Source organism: Xyrauchen texanus, chromosome 35 (genome assembly GCF_025860055.1).
Source record: "Xyrauchen texanus isolate HMW12.3.18 chromosome 35, RBS_HiC_50CHRs, whole genome shotgun sequence".
NCBI classification, from domain to species: domain Eukaryota; kingdom Metazoa; phylum Chordata; class Actinopteri; order Cypriniformes; family Catostomidae; genus Xyrauchen; species Xyrauchen texanus.
The window spans coordinates 8423007-8446333 of NC_068310.1; the positions used below are offsets into that span (position 1 = coordinate 8423007).

Below are 23327 nucleotides of genomic sequence, written 5' to 3' on the forward strand. Positions count from 1 at the left end.
TGCTGGGAAAGTGTAAACATTTTATTTGGGTGATTTTAGGGATACGCAAAATAAAAATAAAGTAAAAAATAAATAAATATAAAATTCATGAAAAATACATCAGTGTCAGCATGAGGCAGAAAGCAAAAGCAATTTTGTTGGTACAGCATTATTTTTAATAATTATTTTCTATGTCAGAGCTTTATGTACTAAATCCCCCAAAGAGACAACCCCTCTAATTCTGATGGCAATCCTATTAAACCCAGCAGTGGGGTTTGGAGGTGGATGAGATATTGACTGGTTTTTAGGGGGTGGGTGAGTGGTTTGCCTATCATTGACAGATGGCACGCTAAAGCCAAATGCATGATGCAAAACAGCACTTGCTGTTTTGAAGTGCAAACAGACAAAATAGGCAACGTTTTGTGTCATGTCTAGTTAGGTCACATAAATGAAAGAATGGAAGATTGTAGGGAACATTTTCAAAGTATGCGTTAGTTCAGCACTTGTTTAGTCAATTTAATTGGTTGGTGATGGAAATGTATTGTTGACAACTTTTATATAGAACTAACTGATTGATTGACCTTTGGAAAGTTGATTTGAGAAGAGGTTTTGTTGATCTCCAGTGATCATCAGTGACTTGATGCCTTTGCAGAAAGAGATCTTAAAGGAGGTTTGGACAGTAGATGGGTGAGTCATGCTCACTTCTGCTTTGTCATAAATCATGTCAATGTATTTTACTTTCTCAATTATATTGATTTGTCTCTTAGCCTTCCTAATGATGACTCTGAAAGGTCAGTACAGGTGAGTTGCACAACAAGTGTCTAGCTGTGCATGTGTTTGTGTATATGTATGTACTTGAATCAATGCCTCCATTCGATAACAAGCATGCTTTAATGTACAATGGTGCTAATATACAATGGTGTTCAGAAATCTGAAAACTCAATGAAAAATCATGCTTTTATTTTTCATTTAAACCTGGAACTGAACACAGATTTAGGACTTTGAAAAGGTTAAAAGAAAGACAAATAATGACATAAAGTGAATAAGAAATATTCTAAGCTCTGCACTATTTCTGTGTCGCTAATTTGTAAAGTTCTCAAATCATGATGGATAACGAGGATTATTAGCTTCAACGTGAATATGTTGAGTTCATGCTTTAAAAAGATATTTTGGCATTCCTACTATTTTTCAATTCAGCTTGTTATTGAAATTGTTATGCTGATGAAATAATTTGAAATTAAACATGTTCATTGTTTAGTATTAGTTTTATTAGAAGATGGTACGTTCCTCTCAGTGTTGTTTTGGTCACTCCTGGGGCAGATGGGCTTTACACAGAATCCTATTATCAACTCCTCCAGACTAAACTAGCTTTCATAATCAGCTACACTCATACAAACACACATGACTGCTTCTTCTACTCTTTTGCCTGGACGTTTACTGTTTCTGCTGAGCTGATGTCATCACACTAACCATGTCTGCAGAGAAGGTACGGTTTGCTAACCGGGTGGTTGATGATCAAAGTGTTTCGAATCAGAGATAAGTTCAAGTCATGAAGTCATTTACTTGATATTGTTGTCTTACAGCAAAGCAAAGCTTCTAGAGGTGGTAATTGAAATGTGTTAGAATTGTCAGTAATTTCTAAAGATGTTTTTAGAACTAATAGAATTGAGAATAAGTTATTTGGTCATTTTATGAAGGTTAGAAAGATTGTATTTCTATGAGCTAGATATTACCTGAATTGTCTTGCTTGAAGTCTCAATTAGTCATGTGAGTTTAATGTTCTCTTTGTTTGATTTGTTAATGCTAATATAAATATTCCGGGTTCAATTCAATTTAAGCTCAATGGACTGCAATCGTGGCATAATGTTGATTACCACACACACACAAAAAAATAGGGCTGTCAATTTAACGAGTTAATTCAGTGTGATTAATTTTACCAAAAATAACGCTTTAAAAAAATTCACGCAATTAATCGCAATGCCCCTGGACCGTAATAAGGAAGATTCCTGAGAAATGCACGCTTGTAGTACCACCTGTTTACTCCAGAGGGCAGTAAGTGAAACTTCAGCTTTATGAGCAACGAGCAGTTTATACATTGAAGAAAGCACTCCAGTAGGCAGAACAACACAAACATGCGTTACGTTCTTGCGTTCAAAACACTCGAAGAAGTGCAAATGCGAACTAAGGGATCTCAAGGTGTGTTTAAAGATTGAGTATTAAACTATATTTTACTTGAAACATTGAACTAAACATTTTATGTTTATGACGCAACAAACCCGAGACGCTACAAAAGCATGTCTGATGCAGGTGTATATTGACGGGTCCTTAAACAAGCCCTCATAATAAATCTTCATAACAAATTCACTTCTGAAATGGATTGCTGTGAACTGTATGCCAATGATTGGCTTATGTTCAATAATATGGTAGAAAACAATACATTGTATTCTAAAGCTGCTTTTTGTATGGCCTTATCAATGATTAACTTTTCTGCTACAAGAATGTAAAGCATTTTAATTATCTGAATATTTTTTATTTTATACATATATAATTTTTAATAATAAGATAACTGTATAATTATTTAATCATTATATATTGAATTATTGTTATATGAGGGGCTTTCATATAACAATAATAAAATATTTGTATATGCGATTAAATGTGATTAATCGTGATTAATTAATCGGCACACCATGTAATTAATTCGATTAAAAATTGTAATCGATTGACAGCCCTAAAAAAAATAAAAAATACTAATATATATATATATATATCCTCCTTTTCTTTAAAAACAAAAAGAGCAAAAATCGCGGCAAGTGAGGCACTTACAATGGATGTGAATGGCGCCAATATTTGGAGAGTTTAAAGGCAGAAATGTGAAGCTTAAAATTTTACTTGCACTTATACTTCTTCTGTTATTCTTCTTCTGTTAAAACTTGTTTATTATATGAGCTGTAAAGTTGTTTAAATCGTCATTTTTTTAAGTCATTTTAGGATTTAAGGGTTTGTTGACATTACATCGTCATGGCAACAAAGTTGTACATTTGGCTATAACTTTACACAGAAAAGGTTAGTAAGTGAGTTTATCACTCTAAAATTATGTTGACATGCATATCCTTTATGTCTTCTGGCTAAAATTGTGAAACTGGGCGTATTTTAATATTAAAAAATTGGTTCCCATTCAATTCCATCGTAATTGCCTCACCGGAACCCAGATTTTTTTTTAAGAAAAGGAGGGACGAGTCAAAAGCCATTTTTGTGGTGATCAAAATTAAGCTACAAATGCTGTGGATTGAGTTTAACTTCCCAGAATATTCCATATTATAGCCTTTCTAGATGCAGACTTGACATTTTTTAGAATCCTAGCCTACACTTCCTCCTCCAATACCAAGTTTAAATCTTTCTCCCATAGTCTCTTGATAGAAGTTAAAGCTCCAACCCCCAGACTCTGAATTAACAGGGAGTAATACACTGATGCCTCATGACCTTTTCCAAAAGTAGTAATTACCTCTCCCAGAGTATCTGGCGCTTTAGTGCACTTCTCCCAAAAACAATACATGGCAGGTGGCGCAGCTGTATACTTAAAGAACTGAGATCTGGGAATCCCAGAAAGTTGAACCAAATTTTCAAACACTCCACTTTCAAATAGGTCACCAAATGTATCAACCCCCCTCACAATCCACTCTGACTAACAGAAAGGGGATTTATTAATACATAATTTAGGGTTCAGCCATATGCTTGAGGCAACATTTATATAAATGTACAAATTAAACACTCTGGACACTTTTGTCCGTACATATATAACGGGGTGTAACTTAACTTCTCCGATTAGTTTGATAGAAAGGCTTTGCAATGGAGAAAAAGGCTTTGCAAAATAGAGGCAAAAACTTCCTGTTCAATACAAAACCAAGGAAGGGCTCTCTCAAGTGACCAATGAGCCAAATGTCTGAGGCCAAATGCATAATAATAAAAGAAAATCTTGGGTAAGCCTAGACCATTTTTGTTAATCGGCCTATGCAGCTTATTAAAACGTAGTCTTGGGTTTTTACCATTCCAAATGAAGGACTTTGCTATGCTATCAAATTGCTTGAAATATGAGAGGGGGATCTACAGGGAGCGATTGTAAGAAGTAGTTAAATTTTGGAATACAATTTATTTTAATTCATCATTAACATATCCCATCAAAGATACATGTAAGGAAGACCACCTGCCCACATTGGTCGAAAACATTTTTATACATTTTTCAAATTAACTAAACTAAATCTGACAAATTTGCTGGGAATAAAATGCCCAAATACTTAATGCCCTGTTTGGGCCTCTGGAATGTGCCCGGCTAGAAAGCTGTTACTGGGCAGTATGCTGTCAGAGACAAAGCTTCAGATTTAGACCAATTGTCTCTGTATCCTGAGAACTTAGAAAGGGAATTAATCATTCTTTGGAGGCAAGGCATAGATCTAATGTGGTCGGAGACGAATAATAAAATATCATCTGCATAAAACAAAAGCTTATGTGCCACACCTCCGGCCACCACCCCCTGGAAAATTATCTTCCCTTTTTATTGCAACTGCTAATAGTTCCAGGGCAAGAGAGAACAAAAATGGGGAAAGAGGGCAACCCTGCTGGGTGCCCCATATCCAGAGTAAGATAATCGGAAAAGAGCTGCAGGCCTGAATAAATCCCACTTGATCTATATGTATATGTAAGAGATATCATAACTTTATTAATCGGTGTATAAAATCTGAATTTTTGACTATTTTTACATCTAACTGGATCAGGGAAATTGGACAGTATCTCTTACACTCACTTGGATCTTTGTCCTTTTTAAGAATCAGACTGATTCAGGCTTGTGTCAAGGTTGGCGGAAGCTTTCCATTCTTTAATGATTCCATATAAACTTCTAAAAAAAATTGGAGCCAGTTTTGTAGCATAAGATCTAAAAATTTAAGCGATAAAGCCATCTAGCTCCGGAGCCAGGCTCCTCCAAGGATATCTCAAAATCAAGAGAATTAATTTGCTCAGTCATCAGTTTAGGAGTTCTAATGGTTCAACAAAGTTCTAAGGTCTTCATCAGTAGACAAAGATGTGGAACTATAGAGATAAAGATTGAATTCTTTAAAAGCATTATTAATATCAATGGCTGAGGTAAATATTTCCCCACCAGCAGATTTTACTGAGGGAATGGTAGAAAAAGACTCTCTCTGCTTTATATATCTAGTCAAAAGCTTCCCTGCTTTTTTGCCCTGAATAGCTAAAACTCCACCTTCTATGACAAAATAGTTTATATCTGTATTTCAATCAGGTCAATTCTCTGAGAACATCAGAAGACATTCAGCTCTTCAGCTCTGCCTCGGCACTTTCAATATTCCCCTCCAACTCCACAAGTTCTCCTGCTTTGGATTTTTTGATGAATGAGGCATAATGTATGATCCGACCCCTAAGAACAAAAGAAATTCCAATTGAACTATCAGCAACAGATGAAATGAGGGACTTAGATATAAAAAAAGAAAATCTATTCTAGAATAAATCTTATGGACTGATGGAAAAAATAGTATAGTCCCTATCAGATGGGTTCAATCGTCTCCAAATCTGTAAGACCAAGATATTTACACATCCTGTGAAGTGTCACTGTTGCTCTAGGGGGCTTACAAACTTTTGCTTCACTGTGTTCAAGGACCGAGTCCATCAAAAGATTAAAGACTCCTCCCAATGAGGGGTGCCAGCGGCTTGCAACATCCCTTCAAAATCTATAAAAAAGCCCTGATCATCAGCGTTAGGTGCGTTCAAAAATTAGCCAAAATCAACCTTAGTCCCTGAATTTCTGCTAAAGTAATAATGACTCTTCCTAATTTATCTTTAATCTGTTTGGGGCATTTGAATTGTAGATGCTTACTTATCAATGTAATGACTTCCCCGGTCTTACTTGAGCCAGCATTAAAGAAAACATGTCCAGCCCATATCTTCCCAAATCGTTCAGCTTCCTGTGGGGAAAGATACATTTCTCAAGGAAACACTATATCATATTTTTTATGTTTAAGAAAAGAAATCAAGTCAAGTGAATATTCAGTGAGTTAGGCCCAATCGGCTGCAACATGAGAACCACAAATAACTGACTCAGTCATTGACTTTATGAAGGACGTTTCTTGCTGTGGGCATGTAAATATTTTGCGGCCATCCTTTGTATCTATTCTCAGTTTGGCTGGAAACATCAGTGCAAAAGCGACCTTCCATTGGTAAGAGTTTCTTGCATTCCTTGAATCGATCACATTTCTCTCTCTTTGAATTCGCAAATTCGAAAGTCTGGGAACAAGAAAATGCTGTTGTTCTTACAAGAAAGTCTCCCTCTACAGATCTCTGAGCTGGAACTCTGTGAGCTCGCTCGATTTCCAGCTTATGGCCTGTTGTGTTGAGCAGACTCAGGGAGATCCTGTCTAGGAATTTCACCATATCTCTGCCTTCTTCGTCCTCAGGAATTCAAACAATTCGAACGTTGTTTCACCAGTTATGATTCTCAAGGTCTTCCAACTTTTCCCAGACGAGCTCCAAATCCCCCTTGGTCGTTAGTGGATTAGCAGCTAATTCTCTCTCCGATGACTCCAGATAATCAATCCGTTTCTCAACATCTGCCATTCTTGTAACCATCTCAGTGAATTTTGTCTCCATAGCAGTGATCGAACAACGTATTACAGCAAGATCCTCCAAGCCAGCAACAACCTTTATCAGCATCACCAACATGTTCAACAGTTGATGCTGAATCTCTTTCACCTCACTGGCCAAATTGAGTCTCTAACTTCCGGCCTGCAGCTCAGGGGCCTCAGCTTGAGCACATAAGCATATTTTAATGTCTCCAGAGCCAGAGGATCTTGAATTCTTTGACATATTGTCTACCTAGGACAGTTAAGAATCAGAGTGTATCAAATCTCATAGGTTTATGACATAAAAAGTATGAAAACTTACTAAATGTGCAGAGCTCGCCATTCACATGTTTGACCCTCGCATGGCACCACTCGACTCCTCATAATGCTATTGTTAATGTTTTCTACTTGACATCACATGGAGTAGGAAATGATATCGATCTAATTATGCTGTCTTTTAACATGTTTACCTGGAAATATGACCCACATTAAAGACTTACAGAATCATTAAGATTGCCATCTACTAGTAATGTTTAATAATCTATTGTCCAAAATCTGGTTTTATAGTAAAACCATTCAGTACATTCTTTTTTTTTGTGAAGAGTGCTAAATATATTTTTTATAATTAATTAAAGTTCTGGCTGGTTAATAGGCCTATATACACAATCTGATCTCATGAAAATTACGTGCCATCATATTTACAATATGACATTACGTGGTCCCTTACATGTATCGCGGCAGTTCTTAGGTGAAATGTTGACTGTGTTGTGCTAAATGTGGGTTACATTTTCTCCCAAACTGAAGAATTTTTTAAGGTTAATGCTCTATCAAATTTAAATCAACAAAACTGACCTACCTACATTAAACCTAAACCTAACCGATAGTGTCAGAGAAAAACAAATGTGAGATGACAAATGCAATTGCTTAATCACTTTTGGCTCACGTGTCGATTCCTGTGCTCTTCGGGACTCATTTTTACTTTTAAAAGGAGGAGAAAAGGAGAGAGAATACAGTACATCAGGGAGAGGTTGATGAAGGCCACTGGAGCATGGCATTGAAACTCAATGACCCAATTGTTTTTCATGGAAACATACCTGAAATTAAAAATGCACCTAAACATTAACTTAGCAGCTCTGGACAAAATTAGCTAATCGACAATTCTCTGCCTCAAAAGCTATGTAGGTTGTACATTTGTTCAAACATCACTAGTACAACCATGGCAAGCAATTAATGAATGTCTTAATATGCTTTTTAGTCTACCAACCAGAAAAGATGTTTTGTGATAAATCATCAGTTAAAAATTAACCATCACTCCTTCTGTACTTAAATACTGATAACAGTCTATAAAGGGGTTTTTCCATAACACTTGAGTAAAATCCCCATGGAGGCAGTAATGAAGGATCTCTCTGTCTTTGCTCTTTGTTGAATTGAGGTCTATAAATATGCATATGATATTGGAACTAATCGGATTATATGCTCCCCACTCCATGCAGTATGGAAAAAGGCTGGGGTAGGCTGTGACGGCCGGCCAACATTGTGTAAGAATGAAACTTTCTCCATATCCTTCACTGAGTCTGGCCTCTCTTGAGCGCTCTGTGCATGTGAGGTAACTTGCCAAACCATCCAATTAAGCAGATTTAAACCCCTTTGTTTGAGCAGTGCAAATGGTTGAATGAAATGTATAGAAACAAATACTTGCCTGGGATGAGGCTGAGAAATGTTGATGCCATTGTCTTTAAGAAAGGGTGTAGACATTATAGCACAAGTGTTTGTCATATCCACCTTATTTTGCAACGTGGAAGTAAGCAAGCGGCTGCTTTTCTGGAAGGTGTGACAGAGTTCCGCTGTTATTCACAATGTTAATAACTATAAGGATAATAAGACCTGAGTTTGGTCATATGGGATTATAAACTATTACACAACCATCGGATATACAGCAGAATAACATTCTCAATAATTATCTAATGTAAGTATTTATAGTAAAAGACTTAGTAGAACATTCACTAGTTGCAGTATTGTATTGAAGAGATGATTATAAAATCTGCTTCTTGCTTTACCGAGTGTGTGACGATACAGTCTCCATGTAAACCTTCATTAATCTGCAAAACCTCCGATATAGCCTTTTTTTTATTTAAAAAGGTGAGGGTGGCTCAGTGGTTGAGTCTCAGGGTTACTGACCAGAAGGTCGGGGGTTCAAGCCCCAGCACCACCAAGATGCCACTGTTGAGCCCTTGAGCAAGGCACTTAACTCCAGGTTGCTCTGGGGGGATTGTCCCTGTAATAAGTGCACTGTAAGTCGCTTTGGATAAAAGCGTCTGCCAAATGCATAAATGTAAATGTTATCAGCGTTGGATCTCTCATTCATTCTGTAGTACAAACTATTTGTACTACAAACCAGTGTGTTTATGAAAATTATAATTAATTATAATATGATGACGTATATAACCAGCCTGCAATATAAAGCAACATAATGTAGTATTTTTGTATTATTAAAATAGCTGGAGGTGGCTTATACCTGAAGAGTTCCACATTCAAGGTGGCTAAATTCCTGACCTGAAGTGATTATTATACGTCTATATAGCTCGTATTTCCGTCCCCTTAAAGTTGACCACATTTATATTCATATCTAAGGTTATTAACTGGTTAAGAATTCATTTGTTTAATAATGTTAAAATAATGTTTAAATGCTCCATAAAGTATTCATCTATTAGGAATATTCCTCCTTATGTAAAATAAAGAATCTGAAACATGCTTTTCTTCTTCTTCTTTAAACTTTGCTAAATTTGAAAATGTTAAGTGTTCTTGAACTCTGGTGAGGCAATATATAAATATAACATTATTATTATTATTATTTTATTCATTTATTTTCTCTCCAATTTGGAGTGCCCAGTTCCAATGCGCGTGGTGGCATAGTGACTCTAGAAACACTCAATCTGGGTGGTGGAGGACGAATCTCAGTTGCCTCCGCATCTGAGACAGTCAATCCGTGCGTTTTGTCACGTGGCTTGTTGAGTGTGTTACCACGGAGACCTAACATGTGTGGAGGCTCACACTATTCTCCGAGGCATCCATGCACAACTCCCCACCGAGAGCGAGAACCACATTATAGCGAACACAAGGAGGTGAAACCAACATGACTCTACCCACCCTAGCAACCTTGCCAATTGGTTGCTTAGGAAGCCAGACTGGAGTCGCTCAGCACACCCTGGATTCGAACTAGCGACATCAGGTGTGTTAGTCAGTGTCAATACTCGCTGAGCTACCCAGGCCCCTATTTTTATTATTATTTAACTAAATAATGGTGTCTTAAAAATTCCTGATAGTCTTACGGGATTTTCACCTTAGGCTATATTGATTTTAGTTTAATTTATTTTTAAGTTTGAATTTGTATTTATTATTCACTGCAAAAATGTGTGCTTGTCATTTCACATTTTGCTTGACACGTCTTGCCTCCAGAATAATGTTGTTATGCATGCACAGACAAACGAACATTCTGTTTCATCAGATATTAATATCTGAAATACCTGGAGAAACCACAGTTATCAACATATCCCACTGTTAATATAGTCTGCAAATTCAGCTTCGTCAATCCTTCCATCCATCCATCCATCCATCCATCCTTTTTTAAATATTCTGTCTATGGCTTTGTCAAGCCAACCTCAAATTTTTGCTTTGCAAATTTGCCTTGACAAACTTTACCTATTTAGTAGTTTTTGCAATTCAATTTATGATGCTACTGCCACAAAAAAAATTAAAATAATAATTATTCAAAAATCTTTAATTCCTTGCATTTGAACTTGGGAAATTGTGATGTGTTTTCCTGGTGGTTAACTATAAAAGTTGTTTAATGATGTATCTTTCTAATGATTTCTGTAAAATCTTTTTGTTTGCTTTCATTGATGTATGGCAATGGGTAAGCCATAAATTTTACCAGACGCAACCATGCCCAGAAATTTACAAATGCACCAAAACAACAATATTAATGCAACCCATTGTCCTTATGAAGCCTTTGTAGAAGCCCAAAAAGAAGAAGCCAGAGGCAGATTCTGGAAAGGCCAAAAAGAAGAAGCCAGAGGCAGATTCTGGAAAGGCCAATGGAGCTGATGCAAAACCAAAAAAGAGCAAGGCTAAAATGAATGAAGACTTGTCAGGCGTGGAGGAGAGTACACCCTCAAAAAGTCAGTCAGACGCATTACGCAATCTCACAAATAAACCCACATGGAATGGCTGCCGTGACTTGATCTTGATCTATATCTGGACTACTTTGTTACCTCCTAAGGAAATAAAATGAATGGCAAACAAAAGACCCATGAACGTTGATTTATATTAGCAATTTTTCAGATTGTAAATCAAAATCTTAAGATGCAGCTCCTTATTCTGTTCAAACTGCTTTGATTTTGCATGATTCTGCATGTGAAATAATAATTGATTGTTAAAACCAATTATTTAAATTTCTCACTAGACAGCAAATCAGTAAAGAAAAAGAAACCAGAGAAGGTTAAAGAAGAACTAGCAGAAAAGGACACAAAAAAGAAGATCAAGAGTACTCCAAAAAAGAAGAAAGGTAGAGATTAAATATAAGAATGAAAACTGTTTGGACCATATAACATCCCAAATATCAAAAGAACATCAAATATTTCACTGTATATTTTGCGTAAAGAAACTGAGCATATTTTAGGACATTTATGTATTTATTCACTCATTTATTTAGACATTTAGACATTTAGACATTTTTTCTGAAATTTAGGCACATTTTACCCCCAAATTCTCAGTACTTTTATGCAAATAAATAAATAAATACATAAAATCACATTCTCATTACTGTTATGAAATCTACATAAATATTTTATAAATATTTTTTTATCAAAATGACAAATTATTTCAGTTAAATAAATACTTCCAGGATGCATGCTTCCCTATTGTACTTCACAAATGTACTTCAGAATTGGTCATATATATATATATAATCTAAAGTATATAGACGATATATTTATATACATTACAATAATGAGAATAATATGTTTCCACGTTTCTTTATGCCACTGAGAATCATGGGAGGGGAGTTTAAATGTGCTTAATTTTCAATGCAATAAAATCTTTATGATCTTAAAAGAGATGTAAAATTTGACTTTCCTTGACAGTTTTCATGAGATTGACCTAAGAACTGAGGCGCTATCACTCTGAAATGTCATCGCTGTCATCATGATTAGTCCTTAATGTCTCTTTTATCAGATTCAGATGATGAAGATGTTGAGGATGAGGAGGAGGAGACTCCACAGAAAAAGACAAAGAAGAAAATCCCCAAAGAAAGCTCTCCTACCGGCACCAAAGAAAAGAAATCAAAGGCCAAAGGTCAGTTTGGTGCATTCACATAAAGCATCTAATAAACAGGAGGCAAGGTTACTTTTGAACTTTGCTCAATTAGTTTCAAAGGTCAAGTAGCATTGATGTTATTATAAGAGTCATTTTGATTTCAAATACATTGTGCTGGGGGCTGTTTTCCAATGTAACGGGGTGTTTTCTTAACTGTGGCCATTTTTGCCTTGTAACTTTTAAAGTTTTACTCTCATAAAACATAATTTTCACACTCTCACTAGTTGATTTAATTGATCCACTAACAATGTCCAACAGTGGATATAAATGTATCATCAACTTTATTAGGGGCAAAACTGTTGGTTTGTGCATTGTGGTAATGACGGCGAAATTAGGGACAGTCGTATTTTGTGTAAAAATTTACGTAATGAATATTGAAATGGTTTATGATTATTTCACACCTTGTTTAGTTTATCCTATTTTTTTTTTAAAGTAATTCATATTCATATAATAGATTTTTATATTTTAAGATTGAATGTCTGGGTTTGGGATAAGGGTAAAACAATAAAATCTACACAGAAAAGGCTTAAAGTGATAGTTCACCCAAAAATGAAAATTTTCTCATCGTTTACTCACCCTCATGCCATTCCAGATGTGTATGACTTTTTTCTTCTGCTGAACGCAAATGAAGAAATTTGGAAAAATATTTCAGCTCTGTAGGTCCATACAATGCAAATGAATGGAAACCAACAATTTGAAGCTCTAAAAATCCAGCTCCAGTGGTTAAATCAATGTCTTCGGAAGTGATATAATAGGAGTGGGTGAGAAACAGATTGTGGCAGGGCGGAGGGCGGGGCGGGGTCGTGATGCTATACACCCGGCCCCTAATCAGGCTAGTCAAGCCTCCGAGAGGGATAAAGGATAACGGGAGACGGCGGTGTGACAGAAATACAGATTTATGGGCAGCTGCCCGACAACTGTGTGTGTGTGTGTGTGTGTGTGTGTGTGTGTGTGTGTGTGTTGTGTCTTTTGGTTCAGTTTTATATTAAACTATTATTTATATAATCAAGCCGGTTCTCGTCTCCTCCTTTCCATTACTCCCTTTACACTCTTGGAGGCTTGATTAGCCTGATTAGGGGCTGGGCCCTCTGCACTGCCACACAAATCAATATTTAAGTCCTCTTTTACCATAAATAATCCTCCCTGCTCAGTGAATCTCCACTTTATCTTTCACTTTCTACTTTTGTGTTTTTGGTGATTCACATTCTTCATGCATTTCACACCCTACTGAGCAGGGAGAAGAATTTCTAGCAAGAAATTACTTAAATATTGATCCGTTTCTCACCTACACCTATCACATCGCTTCTGAAAATATGGATTTAAACACTGGAGTCGTATGAATTACTTTTATGCTGCCTTTGTGTACTTTTTCGAGCGTCAACATTTTTGCACCCATTCACTTGCATTGTGTGGACCTACAGAGCTAAGATATTCTTCTAAAAATCATAATTTGTGTTCTTCAGAATAAAGAAAGTTATACACTTCTGGGATGGCACGAGGATGAGTAAATCATGAGATAATTAAAATTTTTGGGTGAACTATCCCTTTAAAATTAGAAATAAATTAATTATGAAGGTCTGTTAAAAATGTGTTTCCATTTCAGTGTTAATGTAACATTCCTAGGAAAATGTTACAATCCTTATTTAAAAAAATAAAAACCTGGGACATGGCCCTTACAATATAGACTACTTTTTGTCTCTATTGTATGTTGTTTTTTCTCTAATTTTAGTAGTTTTTTCTCGGCAGAGCAAAACACTTTAGGTATCGTGTCTGAGGTAACTGTTAGACAATGGCTTCAGTGTGTGTAACTCTTAATGTCGTTATGCACACATGCATGGGGGTTTTTCTACTCAGGAAGTGGATTAACGGTAGATCCCATGAGCTAAGAAGATTAGCCAGAACAATACAGGAGAGCTGTCTTAAAGATCCCCACTCAGATGTATGAGTTGAATTTGGGGACTTCAAGTGAAGGGGGTGGGAGGGGGGGGGGGGTCTAATGAAGCCACTCAGATAAGTAGAAAGATGACTTGGGAAAAGTCCAGCTGCTTACAAATACATTTTAACAGATTTTCTACAATATAGAGAACCTGTGTTCATGCAGGTACTATTCAATTTGTATAACATTTGTGCAAGTTAAATGTATGATGACAGAACTCCTGGAGAATGATTCAAATCCAATATCTTTGAAGAGGCTACAATGAGACTAAGTGGAGAATAGACATTAGAACTCAACACTCTCTGGTACTGAGTTATCCCTGTTTTGACATTCAAACGGGAAACCCTGCAGTTGTTTTTATGGTGCCTCTATACATTGTGCCATTACCGACATAATTTCCTTACTGAAAGAATACTAGAAGCTCTGCTGATTATCTGAAGCTCACTTCCACACCTGAATATCCCCAGGGGAGTTCTAGGAACTGGCCCGAACATGATTTTCACATTAGGGATCTTGGCTAAATACTCCTTGAACTCTAAATTGGCTCCAATGACGCATACATCAACTGTTAGTAGAAAATACAAATTTTTAATCCAGTTTATTTTCTCTCCAGATAACAAAAGTGAATCAGAAAGCAAAGGAAAGGCAACTAAACCTAAAAAGGAACCAGCTTTTATGTTTCAGATAAATGGAGATAAACCAGACTTTATCGCAAAAAAGAAAGGTAATTACTATTTTCTTAAAACACTGTACTGTGACTATAGCATTTGTAATGACTTTTGCTTATTATAACTGCTAGAAGTTTTAAATGATAGACAATGTAATAAAATACTTTAAAGGCCATGTGTGTCCATTTTTTTGATGGTGTTAAAAATACTATATACAACAGTTCTAGTCTTTGGATTTGATTAGACGAGCACTGTTCAAAGAGTGCTAATAAATAGTCCAACAAATATTTGTATTACTCTGCTTGTGTTCTTGACTGTCCAAATAGTGTTGGGGATTTTAATTTATTGTTCATTTTGATTTCATTCATTGATTCGTTCAATGATAATTTCTGAAGATTGCAATTTTACTTAAGTAGGTGGCAACAAATTATAATTTTTCTGTTAGTAATCAGTCAACTATTGACTCATCTGGCACAGTCGTTCACAACTGAAACAATGGAAGTGAACAAGAGCAATTCCTTCACTTAAAATGTTTGTTCAAAAACATAGATTTGGTCATGAACAAAACACTACTAGTACAAATTAGTGAGCAGTGCAGACAGCGAGTTGTGATTGATGATTTGGCTTCTTTTGGAACTATTTCTGCTATTGGATAAGACATTTTGGTTATAAATAAATGTTTTTATTATTTTCTTGTTTGGTGAACTGTTAAAAGCAATACAGCAGTCTGCTCTTATCCTAGATTGACATGCAGAGACTACTTCAAGTAAGCCATTTGTAGGTTTATTTACCTTGAACATTGTAAATTCTGCTGCAGCTCTTTGCCGTTTTTACCATTGCTCTGTGTGAGTGGCCCGATGTAGGAACACTAGCTCCAATGGCATGAGTATTGTGCAACACTACCTGTTTTGGCTGACAATTGCAGAGGCTGTTGCAGTATAATGCAATCTGTTGCAGTTGCCTATAGCACAGAAATGACACACATCATATATTGGTAGTGTAATAGAATGCTTGGAAATAGTCTTAATAGTGTTGTCAATTTACCAATAAATGGTGGAATTTCTTTGGGATTTCATTGACTGAAATTTGTGAATGTCATTTCCAGCTGCTAAGTCAGACAGTGATGAGAGTGAGCCGGAGACTAAACCAAGCAAGGCCAAAAAGAAATCAACAGCCAACTCTACCTCCATGTTTCAAACTGGAGGAGAGAAAGACAAAGACAAAGATAAAGACAAGAGAAAAGACAAGAATAGCAAAGACAAGATTAAGGAGAAGAATAACAAGAAAAAGAGTGAGTGAACGTTTAAAATCATTAAGACATCATTTTAGTTTCTCAACAACTCTTGAAGGTTTTGCTGGCTTGAAGGGGACCAAGGGGTAATTTCATATCATATTGCATCGTATCATAATGTATCATGTCATATACATACAATATTTTATGTTAGTCAAGGTTTCTTGCACCACAAAACAGACATCATTTTGTTTTAATGGAGATTTAATGGGTCCCTACCCCCCATCAAATTGTTCTCATTTCACATGCAGGCTTAGCTAAATCTGATGAAAGTGAAGAAGAGGATACAGAAGTGACCAAAAAGAAAAAAGGCAAAGGAAAAAAAAGTAAAAAGGTAAGACTAGTCTTATTGCATGGTGGGGAGTACTGAAAAGGTGCTACAACATACTGCTTGGCACTTATGTGCAGGACACCTGAGATTCAATCTGTCCCAGGTCATGTACTGATCCCAGTCCCATTTTCCATTTCATTTCCCGTCACTTCTCCACACTTTAAATCCTAATATTGTCATCTTTGGAAAAATCAAGTTGTCTTAATTAAACATGAATTGAAAAGCTTTGTTCCTAAAATACTTCTTTTTTTTTAAAATGTATAGACTTAAGATGTCTAAATTCAAACAATTGAATACAAAATTAAGGCTATGGGGAATACCCACAATGCCTTGCGCTTGAATTATTTAGTTATTTTTTCTTCATCAAAGTGAACTTATGGGGGCATTTAAATAGTTGTTATTAAGAATGCATAGATTTTTAAGCTTTTTTAAAAGTATTATTTTTTGTTTTGTTGCAAATTGTTGTTTTGTGTGATGTCACCATTAGAGTGATTTGTGTCCCGTTTGGTCAAATTGGATCTTTTAACTTTAATTAAGATCATATTGTGCATGTGCAATAGAGTTTCAGGTATATGTGTTTCTGTGGAGAAATATGTTTATTTTATGACTGACCTGAAGGTTATAACCTTCATTATTTATGATGCGTATACCCAAATTTTAATCCATTTAGTATAAATTATTAAATTGAAAAGACAACTTTTAAATATCAAATCTGAGTTAAGTCAGAGACTTTTTAGCAAAGATGGGCCACTTCTATTTAAATGAATGGGAGAAATTGGAACGTCCAACCAAGGAGCTCTAGTGCCCAACGGTCAACAGTTAAAAGAGCCAATCACCTTTTAGATACAGACATTGCTTGTCAATCAACCCAAGAACGAGCATACGCAATGGCTTTAAAAGCTGGAATTTATTTATTTTGAGCATAATATGAGGTGAAGAAGCACAATTTATGATACCAGTTTTGCCTTGTCAGATTTTACTGCTGATTTAAAATATGCTCTTTGATTGTAATCTTGACCAACCGTTTTTGAGATTTTGGTGATTTTGGTTTTGATGAGCTGCACTGGCACGACTGGAAATAACCTCCCGGGAGCATTCCAAACATAGTTGACAGTTGACTGAATCGCTAGAACGACTTTGGTTAAGTCTACTTGCATCTAACAACTAAAAACTTAAATAGTTATGTTAATTCTATCTGAACACCAAATTTAGTGAAAATACAAGTTTTCGAGACAATATTCAATTTAATTGAGAGAACAAGTTTACTCAATCAATGGAGTCAACTTATTACGGTTTTCAGTGCACCATTGTGTAAAAATAAAGGCAATAAAATCAAGACTGTGAAATAAGGTAACACAGATGTCAACCTCAAAGAAAACTGTATCTGTTATCTGTCTGTCTTTGCAGGAGGAGGAGAGGCCTCCATCCCCAGAGATTGAGTTTGATGACCTTGAGGAGTTTGTTCTTCAGTCTGCACCTCAGGGAACCACCATCAAGTGCAAAGTGACACGAGACAAGCGTGGCATGGACAGAGGCTTCTATCCCACCTACTACCTCCATTTAGACAATGAGAAGAAGGTTGGAGATGCCAAACTATGGTTCCATGAAATAGTAATAAGTAAAAAGTCCTGGTAAAAACTGGTCACCAGCATTTGTTGCTTTATAGATAGTGCTTTGATGATGTCATTCACCAGCATGGGATCCTGGTGTGCTGCTTTGTCCCCTAATGGACCTTCTTTAGATTAGTGCCATATAAAATGTTTGATAAATAAATGAAAACAAGGCTATGAGGTAAAGACTTAGATTTTTATTAATGTAGCTTGGGATTCCCTTATCCTTTTATCGCTGTTCAACAGGTCTTTTTATTAGCTGGTCGAAAAAGAAAAAAGAGTGCAACATCAAATTATTTGATCTCCATAGATGCCACTGACCTGTCACGGGGTGGAGATAATTTTATCGGCAAGTTGAGGTAACTTTCATGAATTTACATTTAATGAGTATGTGTTCTGACCATGTCGGTTTACTGGACTACTACAATTTTTTTGTTTGTTTTGTGGAATCCCTTCTCTCGTCTTTAGATCAAATCTCATGGGTACCAAGTTCACTGTATTTGACAATGGTCTTAACCCTGAACGTGCCTTCAGAGATATGTCAAATGCCCGGAAAGAACTAGCTGCTATAATTTATGTGAGTGTTCTATTCGACCAATTCCACAGTGGTTTACCTGACGTATTTGAAATCTTTTCGAAGTTTTAAAGAACTGATGTTTATTTCCAGGAGACGAATGTGTTGGGGTTTAAAGGGCCTAGGAAAATGACTGTGATCATCCCAGGAATGGATGACGACAATGAGCGAGTACAGATATGTCCACGAACAGTGAGTTCAGTTACTAACCTGCTACTATAACTGATCTCTGACATCTAATAATATAGGCGAGATGGTGACTTTATGATACACAGTTGCATCTACATTTTGCATTGTTTAATGAGCCCAATTTCATGAAACGTGACTGAGGTGACATTTTTGCAAAAAGTAATATACTGTACATGGCTTCATATAAACTGAATATTGTGGCATTTCCGAAGTGAAATGTCAACTGTTTGGCGTTACAAGCGAGATCAATTTGATCCCAAACAGATGAAGTTTTAAAGGTCAATGCTCTATCAAATTTTAAATCAGCAAACCGACCTCCCTATCCTAAACCTTAAACCTAATCGTTATAGTCCTAAAAAGCAAATGTGAGATCAAAAAAAAGTAATTACTGATGCAACCACGTCATTTTGCGGGGCTTTTGCAGTGTGACACTTTCAGCTCACGTTTCAACTCGCATGCTGTTCTGGACTCGTTTCCTGGTCCTTTGCATCGCAGGTGTAACGCTCTATCATGTTGAGCTATCATACAATTTGCTCGCATATGAACAAGCTTGACAAATTCGTTAGCTATGTATGGCAAACTTGAAAATGTATTACCTTCCAAGTCATGCGCAATAGTAAAAGTGTTTAGATGTCATTAGAGAACATTGATTGAGGAACAGGGTGAAAAAACTTTGAACACTGTGCCTGATTTTTTGTTTAATTTGTTAATCTAATTTTATTTTTTCCAATTTTAACAGAAGAGGAAAAAGAAAAAAGGACAAAAGAATATTCAAATAAAATGGCTACTATCAACTGCTTGTCTTCGTTATGAGGGAAAAGAGGTGACGTTAATTTCAGAGCTTAAAGGGCGGCTGTCCAAAATATGGTTGAAATTTTGTATTACTCAGAAAGGAAATATCATTGGCTCCCTGTGAAACTGTATTGCAAAAAGCTCTGGACTGATCTGGGCCCGTTTCTCAATAACAATTGATCTTAGTGGTTAAGAGCGTTTTCTACTAGCAATTTTACATTCATAATTTTTTACAAGCGTTTCCCAAAACTACATTTAACATAAATGCGCATGGACCTGCTACTGTCTGTGTGCGAGATGCTGAAATATAACAGTATAGTGGCGCTTATCAATGTAATTTCATTATAATTGTGCGTAACTTTATAAACTTTCGTCATTTAACTTGCTGGAAATGTTTATACACATTTAACCTAATTAATTACACAATTAATTATAATTTTCTTTGCAATACTTTTGTGTAAAACAATCCATTTATTTTACACAATCACTGCTTCGTTCATCAGATGTGCATTTTTTATATTTTATTTTCAAAAATTGCTCTGTTAGTTGAGATGAAAGAATTCATGATCAGTGATGACAGCAGAGGCCCTGTGCATGTTCCTGCCAAAGAAAAACATGCATTATATATAATGAGGTTATGAGATAAGGAGACTTAGGAGCTTTATAGACATTCACCAATCAAAGGGAGGACTGGTCTTTACTCCCAAAAGTGCTTACGGTAACAGCAATGCTACACAACATGTGCGGTATACACAACACATGGTACAGGCAAGAGCGCCCTTTGGTGTCAGAGAGGAAGAGGATATGAGGATGAGGAGCCAATATACAGATGCTTTTTATGCACAGCAGCAAACTATTGACATTTTTCCATCTCTCTCTGACGTAGTTTATGTATAATGATATAAAATTATCATAAAGTTTTGCTATCACAGAGTCTGCTTTAAATAAATAGTTAAGGAGTGCTAAGTATATAGTGCTAAGTTATTGTTGTTGTTGCGCCTTAAGTGTTCATTTCACATGATTTGTACAATGAATAATGAAACACATAAAAATCATCTTGCAAAAATGTAATTATAGTAACATGATTCTATGAAACCAGGTTATGTTTAAGACATTATATCACATCCTGCCTTTCAGTCTGTCTCTGGCCTTCTGCTGCAGGCCACTGGTTACTCCAAAAGGGAGCTGCGCCAGCTCTAAAAGGGGGCGTCACTTCCACTCATGGTAAAGGTTAGGGAAAGGGTTAGGTAAGGGGCTCCCTATATCTTCAATGATGATTTGGAGCGACCACCCCTTTTTGGAGCACTGGCTGCATCTCAACTTAACTAGGTGACTCAATGTTTAATACCTACATTAGCCTTCATGGGTCGGTATCAGCATAACATTTCTGACCGAAATGAATTTCATACATAAGTGACAGATTTCAGGCACTCTTTGGCAGCAACATTTAACCACTCTCACACGGAACATGAATAATGTCCTGCACATGAACCACAAGATAAATTTGACTAACAATAACAACTGATTGCAATTTTAGCATGATAGCAATTTTTGAATACTCAGTTTTCCATTTCCTAGCATCATCATTTTCAGAAATATGAGCTAATGGAGAGCACTTTTGAAATGCTCTGTTTTTCGGTGTAGGATGAGAGGCATAAACAGAGCAAAATGTATGTATTTTCAAACAAACATGTGTTAATGTGGCCGTAGCCTAATCAAACAAGTTGATATTCTATTAAGTACAAGTATTTGTAGCGCACACAAATGCAATGTTGAAATACCACAGTTTTAATATATAGAATTATTTCATATCAATACCTTTTTGTAATGCATTTAAAAAGACCTTGTTTCAACACATTTTAGGATTGCCTTATCCATCCATCTACTGTTCATTTTGTTCACTATCATTATTTCAGTAGTAAGTTATAGGGCACACAGATGGCACCATTACCTGAAAATTACCCATCTAGTTCACTTGTTTTTGGAACAGTTACAGTAGAGCAATTCTTTTATTTTACCTTTAGGAAAACGACAGTCTGCTGGTACGCTACCAGAACAGACAGATGGACAGTGTGATTGAACTTCACAACAAAACACCAGTTTGGAACGATGACACCGCATCATACGTCCTCAACTTCTCAGGTCGGGTCACACAGGCCTCTGTCAAGAACTTTCAGATCGTCCACAGCAAAGACAGTGAGTGATACTGGTGATATGGACAATTCAGTCAACATCCCTTGCCTTTTCATCTAAGCGTGCTTTAGGTGTGAACTTCACAAGCCCTGATTTTTAGCATAAATTGCGTTCCAAATGAATTCAATGTTTTTACTATTTCATTGATGTCGATTTTTCTTATTGATGTTATCAGATTTAAAATATACGATGTATGTGACTTTTCTGTCATTTTAACTGTAAATGCTTTGATTTTCAGATAGCTACATTGTGATGCAGTTTGGAAGGGTAGCTGATGACATGTTCACTCTGGACTATAATTACCCCATGTGTGCAGTGCAAGCCTTTGCTATTGCTCTGTCCAGCTTTGATGGAAAACTGGCCTGCGAATGACAACAAAGCACAAAATTCCACAACCAGTAGTCAAATCTTTGAATCAACACACAATAACATTATCATTGAGAAGAGTGATGAAGAAAGATCACCCATCTGCTGATGTGGGAACATTTATTTATTTATTTTTCATTTTTCATTGTGCCTGAATGTGATTGGGAGACTCCAGATTTACCTTGCCTACCCCTAGATACAAAATAGCAGCCAATACAAGAGCTGGGTATTATATATTTGCTGCATATATTGGGCATTATAAATGTGTGTATGCATGTGATGTATTTATTCAGTATGAATGCAGGTTACATTAAAGGTGCACTCCGTACATAGTCCTAAAGAAAATAATTGTAATTTTGAAACATACACTATGCATAAAATCATGACCACTTACATATCAGTAACCTTATAAAAGCAGTTTAAATCTACATGGAGAGGGTCTCCTCATGGGGGCAGCCATTTTAGAATCACATGACCAGCCGAATACTACTTGCTTATGGTGTGTTCCAGATAAATCATAACTCTGAATTTTCCCACGTCCTACTTGAAAATAATGACTGGAACACAGCTCGAAGTTGGACATCCATCTTGTGAAAAAAATCTACTTCAGCAAGAAGCACCATTTGACATAATTTCCATGATGGCTGCGACAGAGCATAAACCGGAGATAGGTTTTTGTGAAACATAAAACTAAATTTTTACTGCACAAAATGTATGAATATGCAATATACAATAAATATACTAAAGCATATTTAAGAGTAATTGTTTTTGTTTCAATCAATGCCAAAATTTTCATCTATTTTGCTTATTAAATAGCTGGTAGATGGCCAGCTAGCTAACATCTGGAAGGTTGTGTATTTGACATGTGTGCATGTGGTCACGATGTGTGATTGACTGGAACGCATTGAGGTTGGAAGAGGCAAATTTCAACTTGGATGTTCTGACCTTCTATTTCTTCTGGAACGCAGGATATACAGTGCATCCAGAAAGTATTCACAGCGCTTCACTTTTTCCACATTTTGTTATGCTTACAGCCTTATTCCAAAATGGATTAAATTAATTATTTTCCTCAAAATTCGACAAACAATACCCCATAATGACTATGTGAAAGAAGTTTGTTTGAAATCTTTGCAAATTTATTAAAAACAAAAAATGAAACCAATCACATGTACATAAGTATTCACAGCCTTTGCTCAATACTTTGTTGAAGCACCTTTGTCACCAATTACAGCCTCAAGTCTTTTTGTGTATGATGCTACAAGCATGAAACACCTATTTTTGGGCAGTTTCTCCCATTGTTCTTTACAGGACCTCTCAATTTCCATCAGTTTGGATGTTGAGCGTCAGTGCACAGCCATTTTCACATCTCAGAGATGTTCAAATGGGTTCAAGTCTG

At 36.1% G+C, this 23327-nt stretch overlaps 1 protein-coding gene across 1 annotated transcript; it reads left to right on the plus strand.

Moving 5' to 3' along the window:
- The first annotated feature begins 415 nt into the window (after nucleotides 1-415).
- Nucleotides 416-22954, plus strand: tulp1a (TUB like protein 1a). Its single transcript, XM_052106473.1, has 14 exons — nucleotides 416-666; nucleotides 747-780; nucleotides 10624-10786; nucleotides 11071-11172; nucleotides 11841-11960; nucleotides 14531-14641; nucleotides 15691-15876; nucleotides 16128-16210; nucleotides 17615-17785; nucleotides 18064-18176; nucleotides 18286-18394; nucleotides 18485-18583; nucleotides 21397-21568; nucleotides 21804-22954. Exons 1-14 carry the CDS (start codon nucleotides 620-622, stop codon nucleotides 21935-21937), a joined length of 1644 nt encoding a protein of 547 aa, XP_051962433.1. The 5' UTR covers nucleotides 416-619; the 3' UTR covers nucleotides 21938-22954.
- The last annotated feature ends 373 nt before the right edge of the window (nucleotides 22955-23327 follow it).

Coding starts and splice junctions, on each gene's coding strand:
- tulp1a (XM_052106473.1), top strand. CDS start 620: ATGCCTTTGCAGAAAGAGATCTTAAAGGAGGTTTGGACAGTAGATGG. Junction 781..10,623: donor ACTCTGAAAGGTCAGTACAG/GTGAGTTGCACA, acceptor AAGCCTTTGTAG/AAGCCCAAAAAGAAGAAGCC. Junction 10,787..11,070: donor GGAGAGTACACCCTCAAAAA/GTCAGTCAGACG, acceptor ATTTCTCACTAG/ACAGCAAATCAGTAAAGAAA.